Source organism: Cynocephalus volans, chromosome 4, assembly GCF_027409185.1.
Source record: "Cynocephalus volans isolate mCynVol1 chromosome 4, mCynVol1.pri, whole genome shotgun sequence".
Classification (NCBI taxonomy): Eukaryota; Metazoa; Chordata; class Mammalia; order Dermoptera; family Cynocephalidae; genus Cynocephalus; species Cynocephalus volans.
In genome coordinates, this window is record NC_084463.1 from 100295649 (window position 1) to 100309607 (window position 13959).

The 13959-nt window shown below is 35.0% G+C and overlaps 1 protein-coding gene across 2 annotated transcripts in view; it reads left to right on the forward strand.

The window, feature by feature from the left end:
* The window catches only part of PGM2L1 (phosphoglucomutase 2 like 1), a 68301-nt gene extending 59527 nt beyond the window's left edge, over window positions 1-8774 (forward strand). For both annotated transcript variants that reach the window (XM_063093158.1, XM_063093159.1), the window contains exons 10-14: window positions 867-960; window positions 1342-1471; window positions 1935-2124; window positions 5165-5298; window positions 7036-8774. In XM_063093158.1, coding sequence (XP_062949228.1) covers window positions 867-960; window positions 1342-1471; window positions 1935-2124; window positions 5165-5298; window positions 7036-7138 — 651 coding nt within the window. In that variant the 3' untranslated portion in view covers window positions 7139-8774. The remainder of the gene's footprint in view (window positions 1-866; window positions 961-1341; window positions 1472-1934; window positions 2125-5164; window positions 5299-7035) is intronic.
* The last annotated feature ends 5185 nt before the right edge of the window (window positions 8775-13959 follow it).

Sequence of the window (13959 nt, forward strand, 5' to 3'; positions counted from 1 at the left end):
TTGCTTGTTTTTATTGTTAGGGGAAGGTTTTTGGCTTTATTTATTTATTTATTTATATTTTGGGTGAGGAGGTAGAGAGGTGAATTAAAAATCTTAAGTTAGTAATGGTGAGCTCTAGAATTAGTGTGTATCACATGCTTTTTTTGTTGACTAAATCAAGTCATATCTTTAAAGCAAACAGTTACTCATCAGATGGAAAATCCTCAAATCTAATTACTAAAGAAGAACTTAGTAACCGTCTTGGTTTTATTTAGGCCACCATGTTATGGAAAGGTACACTTGATTCAAGAATATGTTGTGATAATGTTGAAAGTGCATCACTAAAAAACTTCATGGCCTTTGACTACTCAAGGAGACTAAATCACAACCTTCATAGGCACTTTATATTAGTGGTTATAAGACAGTTACTGAGAAGCAGTGTAATTGAATCTGCCTCCATCTCTTATATGCAGCATAATGTTGGGCAGATTTACTTAACCTCTGAGCCTGTGTTTCAGCAACAGTGTATGAGAGCATTAAAAAACATAATAATGTAAAGAACCTATTACAGTACTTAATAAATAGTAGATGATCATCATGTGTGTGTTTGTTTATGTTACCTTGTGACTATGTGCATCATCACTTATAAATATGGGATTATATTTGGTATAATATTTGGTATAATGTTACTGTGTGGTCATCAGCACTGGCATGGCAGTGTATTTATGGCACTTTATGACTTTATGTCTACCACCATGTAAATCTTTGTGGACCAAAGACCATAACAGAAGATCAGCATACAACTGTTATGTGCATATATTGACAGGTTTTTTCTCTAATATGTGTTTCTAAGTCACTTAACTGGAGTGGCCTCCTCTGCATTTCAGGAAACATTACCAGGTTTTAAATGGATTGGGAGTAGGATAAAAGACCTCCTAGAGAATGGGAAAGAAGTCCTTTTTGCATTTGAAGAGTCTATTGGTATGTAGTAAATATTAAAATCTTTGAAATTTGAGAGAATTTTTTAAATGTGGTAATTCTGTAGAGAAGAATTTTTGTCTTCTGGTTTTATATTTTGAGTTGTATAAACTACAGAGAACTCAGAAATGTGTAGATGCATTTATTATCAGGCAAAAAGAAGAACCTAAGGGTCCCCTTAGTACATTTCAGTATTGGTAGGTTTCATCTCTTACTTGGCTTTTAAATTCACTGGTCCTCCTGGAGAAATGTAAAACTATTGAAATTATAGGCCTAAGTTTTCCTCTTTTCTGAAATGTTTTGGGGCTTTTTTTTGTCAACTTATTTTTCCTTTTTTTTTGCCCAAGATTTTGCATTTCTATAAAGATGTTTTATAATCCTTAGGTTTTCTGTGCGGAACTTCGGTTTTGGATAAAGATGGGGTGAGTGCAGCCGTTGTTGTTGCTGAGATGGCATCTTACCTGGAAACCATGAATATAACATTGAAACAGCAGTTGATTAAGGTTTATGAGAAGTAAGTTCTACTATCATGAATTTCACATGCTAGATCTTTCTTTCTTTCTTTAACCCTCTCTCTCTCACTCGTTTTTTTTTTTTTTTTTTTTGGTCCTACCCTTAGTTTTCTAAATTTGTTTTTGAGGGAATAGTCAATCCTTTTTTTTTTTAATTGAAACATAATTTATTATACATATTTGTGGAGTATGGAGTTGAATATATATACCTATGTACGATATATGATGATCAAATCAGGATAATTAGCATGTTCATCATTACAAAACGTAATCATTCCTTGTGTCCACTAACCAATTTCTCCTTAAACCCCATCCCCTCCATAATCCTTTTTAAAAAAGTACTAAAATTGTGTCTGAATTAAGTTCTGCCACTTTCTACAAAATACTATAATAGGCTATCTTTAGTATATACTTTTCTAAAGAGTTATCTGAAATCTGATTTTAGCATTTTAAATCTTCATGCAGATATGGTTATCATATTTCAAAAACCTCATATTTCTTGTGTTATGATCCACCTACCATCAAAAGTATATTTGAAAGGCTACGTAATTTTGATTGTCCAAAAGAATATCCAAAATTTTGTGGGACATTTGCTGTATTGCATATACGGGACATAACCACTGGATATGACAGCAGCCAGCCTAATATGAAATCAGTAAGTACCTATTTTTTTTTTAAAAACAATGAGGAAAATTTAATGGCTTGTGTCACCAAAATGTCCAAAGATAGGACAGGTTTCACATGATGCTCAATCCAGTTTCCTCATGCTTGTCAGTTTATCATAAAGGTTACAATTTAGAAACAGCCAGATGGAAGAGATGCATAGAGCAAGGTCCTGGGCATGGGGGGTAGGGCGTGGAAGTTCCTCCCCGCCGGCAAGTTCATGTTTTCACCAACCTGGAAACTCCTGTAAGTACCTGTTGTCTTTTTTTTTTTTTTTAAGTTTTTTAACAATTTGTAATAACACATACTATGGTAAAACAGTAGAACTTCAGGCCTGTGAGTTTCTTAGACTAGGACCCATTGTTTTTCTCCACAGCAGTTTTAAGTCCATTAACTGGTCTCGGACTCTGATCCTATCCTTATCCACCTTAAATGATCATCTGTACTACCCCTGGGTGGAGCGAGGAGTTGGGGAAGAGAGAGAAAAGAGCAGTGATGCTAGATAATGTTAAAAATAAAGTCTAAAAGCCTATCATTTCAAAGCCATACATCTTTCTAATTTTAACTTCCCTTTCCAACCTTATTCCCTTTACCTCCAACCAAATAGAACAAGCTATAGTTCCTTACATTCATACATTTTTAAAATTTCTGTATTTTTAGCCAAGCTATTTCTTCAGTGTACCCTTTCTTCCTACTGCTATAGGTCCATACCTCAGCCATTACTTACGACTTAAGGCAAGTGTCATCTCCTCCTCATGACCTCCAGGTCCCATTATTAGCTATCTTCCTCCTGAAGTTTCATTACATAGTATGCCTTCCTCTTGTCATTTGTTTCCTTCTATTTTGTTTTATCATTGTGTTGTACATGGCAGATCTGTTTCTGATGTACCTGTATGTCTCTGAAAGCTCTTGCCTATGTGGTTGGGGCTCAACAAATATTTAAATGCCATAGATTGCTGATCATGTTATTTTGTTGTTGTTATAATGATTATTATTAGCCTAAATTTCCTTTTTTAATGTTCTGATGTTGTCTCAAGATTATCGGGACATTATGTACTTTGAGAAATCTGCAGCTTCTTGTGTAGAATACTCCCCATATTCTATTTTTTGCATCCAATCAACAAATATCCATTCCCAGTTTTTGGGATTCTGTCTCTGTGCGTGCATGTGTATATTTTTCTGTCTTTGTAAATTACTTGAAGAGAAGAATCAAATCTTTTGCTTCTTTTTATTTCTTTAATGTTGCTGTGCTTAGAGTAGAATTTTGTGATGTTTTTCCTCTTAACTCTCTTTAAAGTTGATGATATTCATTCTTAACTTAAATCTCTTTAAAGTTGATGGTATTCATTATTCAGTGTACTTGTTCATCTCTGTTCCTCTGGTGCTTACAACAATTTTGTAAGGCAGGTAGCATAGATGTTGTTTTCCCCGAGGTTACATAGTAAGTGTCAAAGGTTGTCTGAGTTCCCTCTTTTCCACATTTCCGATTGATGTTCATCTGCATGTTCATTTATCAAAACCCTTCTGTGCTACAGGCACAGGTACACCAGTGATACAGCAATGACAGAGGCACTGTTTCTGCACTCAATAAAGTCCAGGGGGGGAATGGACAAGTAAACAGCAATTACTTTACAAAATAAGTGCTACTAGGGAATACATAGGGTTCCTTAACCCAATTTTGGAGGCTTATAGAAGACTTTCTAGAGGACTGTTCTGAGCTGAGTTCTCAAGTCTGATTAGGAGATACCCAGATGCAGGAGGAACAGAGGGTGTTTCAGGTAAAGGGAGCAGTAAGTGCAAAGTCTGGAGATGAGAAGTCATGCTGTCCTTCAGAGAAGCTGTCTGCCCCTAGCAGGTGAGAGGAAGAATGGCCTGTATGACAAGTGGGTCACCAGGGGCGAACCTCCAGGCAGGATGATCAGTTAGTGCACTGTTTCAGCAGTCTAGGTGAGAGATGATGGCAGCCTGAATTTCATATAGTAGAAGTTCAGTTAAACAAAGGATAGAATAGACAGGATTTGCTAGTCGATGGTCTGTGACTAAAAAAGAGGGGAGGAAGGTCTGTATCTTAAGTAACTGGTGTATGATAATACACTAACTGAGAGAGGGGTTTCAAGGACAGAACCAGGGCTCGGGACACCTGAGGGAGGAAAGTACCACTGTCAACCCCTCTGTCATAGTACAACCCTACAGTCCCCTCAAGATATCCTGACATACTGATGTATGACCTTGGAAGAATACCAGTGTTAGTCCATCTATTTAATGTCAGTAAAGTTTCATTTCTTTTTTAAATTTCTATTTTAAAAAAGTAAGTTTTGTTTTTTGTTTTTTGGGTTTTTTTGCACCCCAGTGCATTATTTTGCATATCGTCTAGGATATGCACACTCCCTTTTGGAGACCACTGATAAAATGTTTGTGAAAGTGCTTTGCAAATATAGAGGCAGTTTGGACTTTGGGACACATAGACTTGACTTCCACTTCTTGTTTTATCGCTTAGCTGATTGTCTTGAGCAGGTCATTTACTCTCTTTGAGCCTTGTCTGTAAAATGGCAGTAATACTTTGTAATACTTATTGTTGAGGAGGCCTGCATATTATGTATGTAGGATATATAACCCAATGCCTAGACTATTGTAAGGTTTCGGTAAATGGTATTTTTATGAATTATTATGTAGGTCATCTTCTTTTGTATTTTATAATTCTATTTTAAATATATTTTAATTGTGGTAAAAAGGACATAACATAAAATTCATCGTCTTAATCATTTTTAAGTGTATAGTTCAGTAATGTTAAGTATATTCATATCGTCATGCAACAAAACTCTAGAACTTTTTCATCTTGCTGAACTAAAACTCTATACTCATTAAACAGCTTCCCATCCCTATCCCCCGAGACCCTGGCAACTATCATTCTACTTTCTGTTTCTATGAATTTGACTACTTTAAATACCTCATATAGTGAAATATATCTTATAATTCTTGAAAATAAAAAAGATTCCAGATTGTAATTAAGCTGTTGTTGCAATTTTGCATAGGTGCTGCCTGTGAGTAAAAACAGCCAAATGATTACATTTACTTTTCAAAATGGCTGTGTTGCCACTCTTCGGACAAGTGGGACAGAACCAAAGATAAAGTATTATGCAGAGATGTGTGCGTCACCTGACCAGAGGTAAGAACTGATTGTGTGTGTGTGTGTGTGTGTGTGTGTGTGTGTGTGTGTGTGTGTGTATAAAAGCCTTATTGAGATATAATTCACATACCTTACAGTTCACCCATTTAAATGTACAATTCATTGGTTTTTAGTGTATTCAGAGAGTTGTGCAACCGTCACAATTAACTTTAGAACATTTTTATCATGCCAGAAAGAAGCCCCATATCCATTAGAAATTACTTTCCATTTTCCTCCCTCACAACACTAAGCAAACCACTAAACTCTATAGATTTGCTTATTCTGGGCATTTCATATAAATGGAATCCTACAAAATGTGTTCCTTTGTGACTGGCTTCTTTCACTTAGCATAATGTTTTCTAGGTTCATCCATGTTGTAGCATGAATCAATACTTTATTCCTTTTTTTAGAAATTTGTTTTTATGGCCTAATAAGATTCCATTGTATGGCTATACTACATTTTTCAATCAATTCATCAGTCAGTGGACATTCAGGTTATTTATGCTTTTTGGCTAATATGCATAATACTGTTACGAACATTTGTGTACAAGTTTTTGTGTAGACATATGTTTTCATTTTTCTTGCGAATATGTCTAGGAGTGGAATTGCTGGGTCATATAGTAACTCTATGCATAACCTTTTGAGGAACTGCCAGACTTCTTTCCAAAGCAGCTGTATCATTTGGGAACTGCATTTTAAAATTATATTGAATTTCTATTCTTGGGAAGACTCTCTGAGTTTTAACCATTATATGATAAACATAAAGAAATGACCAAATAATTTGTGTTTATTGCCAAATATTTGTTTTCTACATCTAATATGATTTGACATAATCTGCTAGTTCATTTCCTCTGAAGAGTATGAATTGTGACCAAATTAATTTGACTTTAATAAACATATTCAGAGGCTATTTCAACTTATTAAAAGTGGTACCCACTATAATGTTGACCAATATATTTTTAGGAAGGAGACTTTTTGGAATTGCCTTTAGAGCCCAACCAAGGTACATTATTTTGTATTTCCCCAAATTTTTGCATTTAAGGGTAGTTTTTATGTCCTCTGGGGGGAAAAAGAAGACCTCCTAAAGTCATTCAGAGCAGAATTTAAAGTAAACCAAATTTAGTAATGTTATATTCGGTGAAAAATGAAGGATGATTATTAAAGTAATAAAAACTGATTTCTATGTATATCTGTAACTCGTAAAATGACTGTGAAGGTTTAAAAGAGTCTTTCCTAGAAATGTTTTGGGCAACAGCAGCAGCTCCTCAGTGATGACTTTGAAGGGCTTACTTGTAAGTGTATATTTATTTTTTAAACATCTCATTCTTTAGTCACACCTCCCTCTGCTACCTGAAAGATATGTTGGATCATCCCATAACATCAGTACTGAGTATCCTTCAAAGTATTTCAGGAAGCCATTTTATCTTAGTACCTGGTATTGGTGTTCAAAGGCATTAAATTTCCTGACCTAGGAGAATTCTGTAGATACACTCTGACTCATCCATTTATGTGCCAAGGAACTCCTGTTAATGCAGTTCAAATTCGGTTTGTGATAGCTGTTTTGTGTGTGGGTTTTTTTGTTTTTGTTTTGTTTTAACTGAGTGAATTTATCTTTTGTTTACCAATTGTTTAATCATTCTATTAGGTATATGCTCTGTTAAAAAATTTAAAAAAAAATTTAAACAAATTTTAAGGCTGTGAAAATAAAGGACTTCAAAACTCTTAATTCTTCCTCAGTGACACTGCCTTACTGGAAGAAGAATTGGAGAAACTCATTGAAGCTCTGATTGAGAATTTTCTTGAGCCCAGTAAGAATGGACTGATCTGGCGTTCTGTTTAGGGTTACACCAGGACGTCATGACTCTGCACTGGCATATGGAACAGAGCAACCAAGAATTCCACTCATTGAACCTCCTGTTAGCATTCTCTATCTCATCTGGCCAAGTATCTTTTTCCTTTTATTTTCTTTCTTTTTAGTCAGCTGACTAAGCAAACTATATAAATTTTGAAGTGAAATGGTCTGGAGGGAAATGATTCGAATTTTTTCATAATCTTGAACAAAAGTCATTACATTAAAAGTATTATAGTAACACATCATTCTTCCTTTAACAGAAACATAACAATACAAAAGTGAGTTTTCTTGTTACAGTGTGATTGAGCTTAGTTCCATATCTTGTGATTGTGTATAGCATGGCTTAAAAAAAAGGCAGATAAATGTTATATAATTATAGGGTTAGTTAATGAAATTACTCTATAAAATTGGCAAGGAAATGGTACTGCTCCTAGATGATAGAAAAGTATCATTGTTGCATCATATGTATTAATTTACAAATTAGGATATTTGAAATAGGGTATTTAGCATTTGTGGTGTAGAACAGATGTTACAGTGTGAGGTTTCAGCACCTCTACTTCAGGTGCCCTTGGTGCAGTGTAAATTTACTGTATGTATTTAAAATTCTGACGTTTACTGAACATAAAACAGTAGTGGCAACACTCCAGTAGTGGCTTTGTTCCTGTCAAATTTCTCAGTGCCTTCTCAGGGTCTGGTATGAACTGAAACAGCGTTCCTGAATTGAATATACTTTAATCAGTTAATTGTCAGATAGTTAAGGAAAATCTTCCAAACTATATAGGTGCTTCCTCTATATCAGATGAGTTTGTGGATTTTCAAATCTTGTGAATTTAAATAAAGATCTTTATAAAAGCAGTCTTAACATAAGAATTTACTTCATGTTAAGGATCTTCTTGTTAGAATTGTGTCGGTTATCATAACCTCTAAAGAAAAAAATCTGAACTGAGAAAGGAGCTCTGAATTTATTTGGCAGTTTAACTTTTGAATTACATTTTTGTAGGTAGATTTATTCCTTTATCTGATGAAGTAATGCTAAGAAACAAAACATCCAGATTTTAAGGATCATGAAACACCAAAACTATATGTTATAAAATAAAGATAGTTTATTCTGTGATCTTGCTAGATCCTGTAAACTTTCTGATTACGTGAGTGCTATTTATCTTTTTTAATGTGGGGAAAAAAATTTTCAGAAAGTTACTTTGGGTTGATTCTACAGTTTTCTGAAAAGACTTAATAGAGAAGTGCTGTTTAAACTTTTTAAAGTGTATGTTGTCTCATATATAATCGCAGAATACACATGTGATATAGTTAGGAGGTAACAATAACAAGGCCTTGGGTGTAATCATACTAAACAAATTGCCTATAGGAGATAGCACTGGTATTAGAGAACTTGTTTCCTAAAAAATAAATAATAATAATATAAAGTTTAAACTGTTCAGAATGTTCATAAATCCTGGTTTGGTTTGTTGCAGCTGTCAGCTAACATTTGGTTGGGCTCATATAATCCAAACATAATTTTCAAATTATTGTGTTGCCACTATTGTTAATTTGTTCCTTTCTTACTTTCTTATAGCTCAGTCTTGTATGACTGTAGATGATAACTAGCTAAATGTAGAACACCATTTTTCTGAGTGAGTTGTTTTTAGAAGCTTTGCACTAGAGAAAAAATGTGTAGAATGTTTTGTTTTATTTTAAAAATGTGTAAAACATTTTTTGATTTATTTGCTTTTAGGAATGTAGATTGTAATTTAGGAAGTGACGTATATACTACAAAGTGGTATGAACAATGTTACATATATATAAAAAACATGTATATTTGGTTTTAGTGTATATATTTCAGTGACTGAAGAACAAAAGGAAGCTGAAGTGATACAACAGCCCATTCATAATTATTAAAGCCATGTCATGACTGTCGTTCTGTTATGAAGAGAACAATTTTATTTGAGTCTTTAATATAATACATTTAAGTCATCTTAATCAAGGTGAAAAGTTATTGAAGTTTCTATTATTAAATCAAAAATTTTTAAGTCCAAAGTTAAAATGAACAAAATTTTACAAATATTCCCAAAGTGTATAGATAAGGAAATGATTTGATTCTAGCTGAACTCTAAGTCTGTCTGGGCAGATATTCAGCATGAACTTGACATAGTGGATGCCCACTTGCTTAACAGGCTAAATTCAGCCACGACCCAAGCCTGCCAGGAGAGACGGAAGTGATGGCCAGTGGGTCTCAGCCTTGGGCACTGCGTTATCTTTTTTTCTTGAACAAAATTATGGAAACAAATGCATTCTCATTGAGCATGTAAATCAAAACTAGGATTATCTTGAGTTTGGGGGAAAAGGAAAGAATTAGTGGGACAAGATCAAAGAATAAATTGAAAGTAAATGGCAGAAACAAACAATATAAAGGTCAATAAGGCAGCACAGAAAATGCTTCTTGTGAAGGGCAAATCTAACACCATAAAAGCAGGGAATAAACTGTGTGAGAGTTGTTTACATGTGGTTATTTGTTATTATGATGAGCCCATAGTGAGCCTATTGTTTTCCCTCACTGGCGATCACTAAAAAGAGGCCAGCTTTTAAGATGAGAGGAAGAGTATCCCTCCTACAATTAAGTTCCTGCTAGGATGTCATGTCAGAATCATGTGAGAACTCTGAAGAAGACAGAGCAGAAAAAAAGGAATAAAATACAGATTGGAAAATAAGACCTCTGAAAAAATGTTCAAAGAATTAAGATCATTTAACTCTGGAGTGGAGAAAGTTGTTGAGATAGTTGCTAAGTCTTAAGTTATTGAGGCTTTTTTTTTTTTTTTTTTTTTAAGATGACCAGTAAGGGTATCTTAACCCCTGACATGGTGTTGTCAGCACCACGCTCACCCAGTGAGCAAACCAGCCATCCCTATACAGGATCTGAACCCATGGCCTTAGTGTTATCAGCACCGCACTCTCCCAAGTGAGCCACAGGCCAGCCCAAGTTATCGAGGCTTTTATTGAAGGACTCAAAGTAGGAAGTACTGTTCCATACTGTTCTCCATCTCCAGTGAGGACAGAACCAGAGGGAATAAGGATTTAAAAATAAAAAAAGACAGCATGAAAAGTTTAAGTTAAGATTTAAGAACTTCTTGGGCAGGAATCATCATAAATTCTCCTATTTGAAATCTTTTTTATAAAAATTTTAAACATTAAGGGATATAAATGGCTTTTTAAAGTTTCCTTCCTTGCAACACATTTTTTTTTAAAACTCAGCTTGGAACAAAAATGATATCATAAAGAGCACTAAAAGTAACATTAGGGTTTCACTCCATATCTAGAAGAATTTAGCCCACAAAATTATTTTTATATATTTTGAGTAGTAGGTGTATTAGTGAAATGAATAAAGACCTGCTTGGATGTTATTTTTAATGTAACCTGGCATATTAAGTGAGACTTTAACACAATTTCATTCATCTTAAAGAATATATAGCATTATAAGATATTTGAAGTTTTTGTTTTAAATATAAAGTATTATTATTTGGATGTAGTAACTTCAGCAGACAGAGAGGCTCTGAGAGATTGGATACCTTAGAATATCTTCATATAGGAAATAGACTTCCCATTTTGTAAGCAGGTTGCTTCTGGAATTGATGCAACAAAGTTGTTAGCTAGAGTTTAATGAATAAATTGTTCTTTGTACTGCTGCTATTGGTATCTTTCAGATGTTTTCCGTAGATGTTTGTGTGGTGAGCACCACGCTCAGCCAGTGAGCGAACCGGCCATCCGTATATGGGATCCGAACCCGGGGCCTTGGTGTTCCCAGCACCACACTCTCCCGAGTGAGCCACGGGCCGGCCCACCGTAGATGTTTGTAATGCTTGAAAAATCCAAATTCTGCTTGGAAAAATTTAATGCCTTTTTCTCTCTACCTCCCTCTTTACCCAGGCATCCTTCCACTTTTTGTTACTGTGAAAAGCTATTGTCCTGTTACCTCACAGATAAGAAATCTTAACTGTGCTCATTCAGAATGCTTTAGACTTATTCATAAACTACATTTGTTTGTGGACTTTTGGTTATTTTATTATTATTGTCTGAATATTTAAGATTTACTGTAAGAAGTAATAATTTTAAATCTATTTCATAATCTGTTTTGGTCTGTCTGGATACTATTATATGTTAATTTATTATGGCCTTTTACAATTCATTTGTTTCTGAGATGGCTCTAGAAACTGATGAGGAAAGAGTCATACCAACCAAAATGAATGGTCAATAGATCTAGCATTTTATTTCAGGTTTCCTTGTATTTGGGGTAGCCAAAGCATAAGATTTAAGGAAATCTTGTTCACATTTGTTCCTCAAAGCATCTTACCTCAAACCATAAGAAGTCTAGAGAGGAGAGTTGCTGGTTATCTGACTCTATACAGCATGACTTTAGTTCTAGTTGGAAACAGAGGTAGTGTTGACTATTGTTTACTTTGAAACATTCACCATACTGTTACATTCATCAAGCCATCTTTCCTCTTTGTTAATTCAAGGCTATGTACTTTAAAAAGACAACCTACAAGAATGAGTCAAGTGATCAAGAAAGGGGCAAAGTGACATATCTAGAGTTTGCTTCTCAAATTTTTCCACCAGCATAATCTTAAAGCAGAGGAGCATGAGGAAGGGGAAATGGGGTCTGAGAGCAAAATCAGAAGCAGCCCACTACTGACATGAAACTTTGTGTTCTGTCTTCATAATGTAAGTGAATTTTGCATTCTCCAAAATAAAACTGTTTTCATATAAAAATGACATCTTCAGTCTTCACTGAAACTGACACTGCCAGAAAGGAACACCATGATTATCACATGCCCTCACAGTTTTCTTCCCCAGTGCCCCCACCCCCAATTGCTGCATGTCCCTGCGGGGGTCACACACTGACTGTAGTGTGAGAAATATAAACGTGAAACATTATCTAAGTTATTCCCTGTGCTTTAGCATCTGACCTTCTAAAGTATGAATGCCAAATTAAACTGACTGAAACAGTTCTCTTACCGTTGAACCTCATAATATAGCCGGAGGTGTTGGCAGTTGGTTCTCTTAATTCAGTGGCATTCTGTGACTAAGGAGCAGCACCTGCCAGTCAGCTCCCTGAGAGCAGGGATCATGGTTTATTATTTTTCACCTCTGTACCACCTAGTTCAGTACCTGTTGTATAGAGTGCTTCATTGGTGATCATAGGAATTAAGGGATTTTATTTTAAAGCAGGTTTTCGAAGTTTAAGGAACTATCAAAAATTAATCTAATTTTCTAGTTCGGTTTTTTTAATGACTCCTGTTATTGAAATTTATAATGTGATGTTTGTTAAGCACACACACCCTTAAATACTCAGTTTCTTTGGAGAGAGCAGTGTTTCTACATGGAAATTGTATATAACGTCCTAGTGTTTTACACTCAAAGCAAGGTGTTGGCTAGGATGGTAAGAAACAGTGTCTATGTACACTTAATATCACTAGTCTCAGTGCCATTTGAGCCTACTATCACTACCTTCCAAATGATTCACCACTAATTTGATATTATTTGGTACATTTTGTCCAATATAATGATTCATCATGTGTCTTACAAGAGCCACTCAAACAAGAGTCTGCATCTATAGATAGTGAGGACTTCTTGTTATGGGTTAGAATAAACTCTTTGTATACACCATTGAATATGCCAGATAAAATACATGCAGTTAAGGATGAATTATTTTTCTGACTAAGTGTGTAGCAGTAGTTCAAAACTGTGCCCTTGTTTTAACAGTTTCTGTCAACATCCTCTTATTTTTCCCTACAAAATATCAGGGTGTATTATGAGTATTGCCTGTGAGAATTTGCACTTTATGTATTTGTGTGTGGATTTCTTGCGGTTTTAGCCAAATGAAGTGTTATCAGTAATAAACAGGTCTCTTCATAAGCATGAGTTCGTGTAATTTTTATTATCTTAGATTCTGTATATTTTATAAAGTTTGCTATACAAACTAAAAATGTTCTTGAAATAAATACATGACATACCCTAGAATCTACTTTGAATCTAAATGAATATTCTGGCTCAGCACTTGGTAAATATCTCTCAATTGATTTATCAGAAATCCCAGCTAATATTAATGTTCTTTCCATCTTATTTTTCTTTTTCTTTCCTTCAGTTAACCTAACTTTTTCACCCATGTTAGCACTGGCTACCATACTAAGATAGAAGAGTTAATAAATATAGATTTGTGATGCAGTCATGGAGGTGGGGTGAGTTTCCAAGGATTGTTAGGACTCCGTAGTCCTGGTGTCCATTTCCTGCCTCTCCCCTGACCAGGCTCAAAGGGAAGATGAGTGAGAGCAGTGTTCTACAAGGTCCTTTTATTGCCTTCTAAATGGAATATTCTGAAAACCATGCTGGTCGTATTGTCAACCCCTTCCCCCATGTTATTTTTCTTCATAGCCCATAAACAAATGAACGAATAAATTTAAGTAGTATCATCTGTCTTCATAAGTGTAGCTTTTTCACTACTTTACCACTGTCTAGAACAGTGCATGACACATAGTAGGTGTCTAATAAATATTTATCAAATAAATGAACCCATCTCATGTTTCTCCTTACAGGAAAAAAAACACTAAATCCTTGACTCTGCGCATGCACAGAGTTGCACATGATGAGAAATATGCAGTAGCGACACTGCTGGCTTTAGAGACTTCTTGCTGCCACCGGGTTATCTCTACCCACAACACGTGTCCTGCTGAAATCTCAAGCTCGACATTTTCTTCCTTCTTTTCCTTACTGGCCCTGTATCTTCCTGATTTGAAACTTCCAAATCATCTTTGATGTGT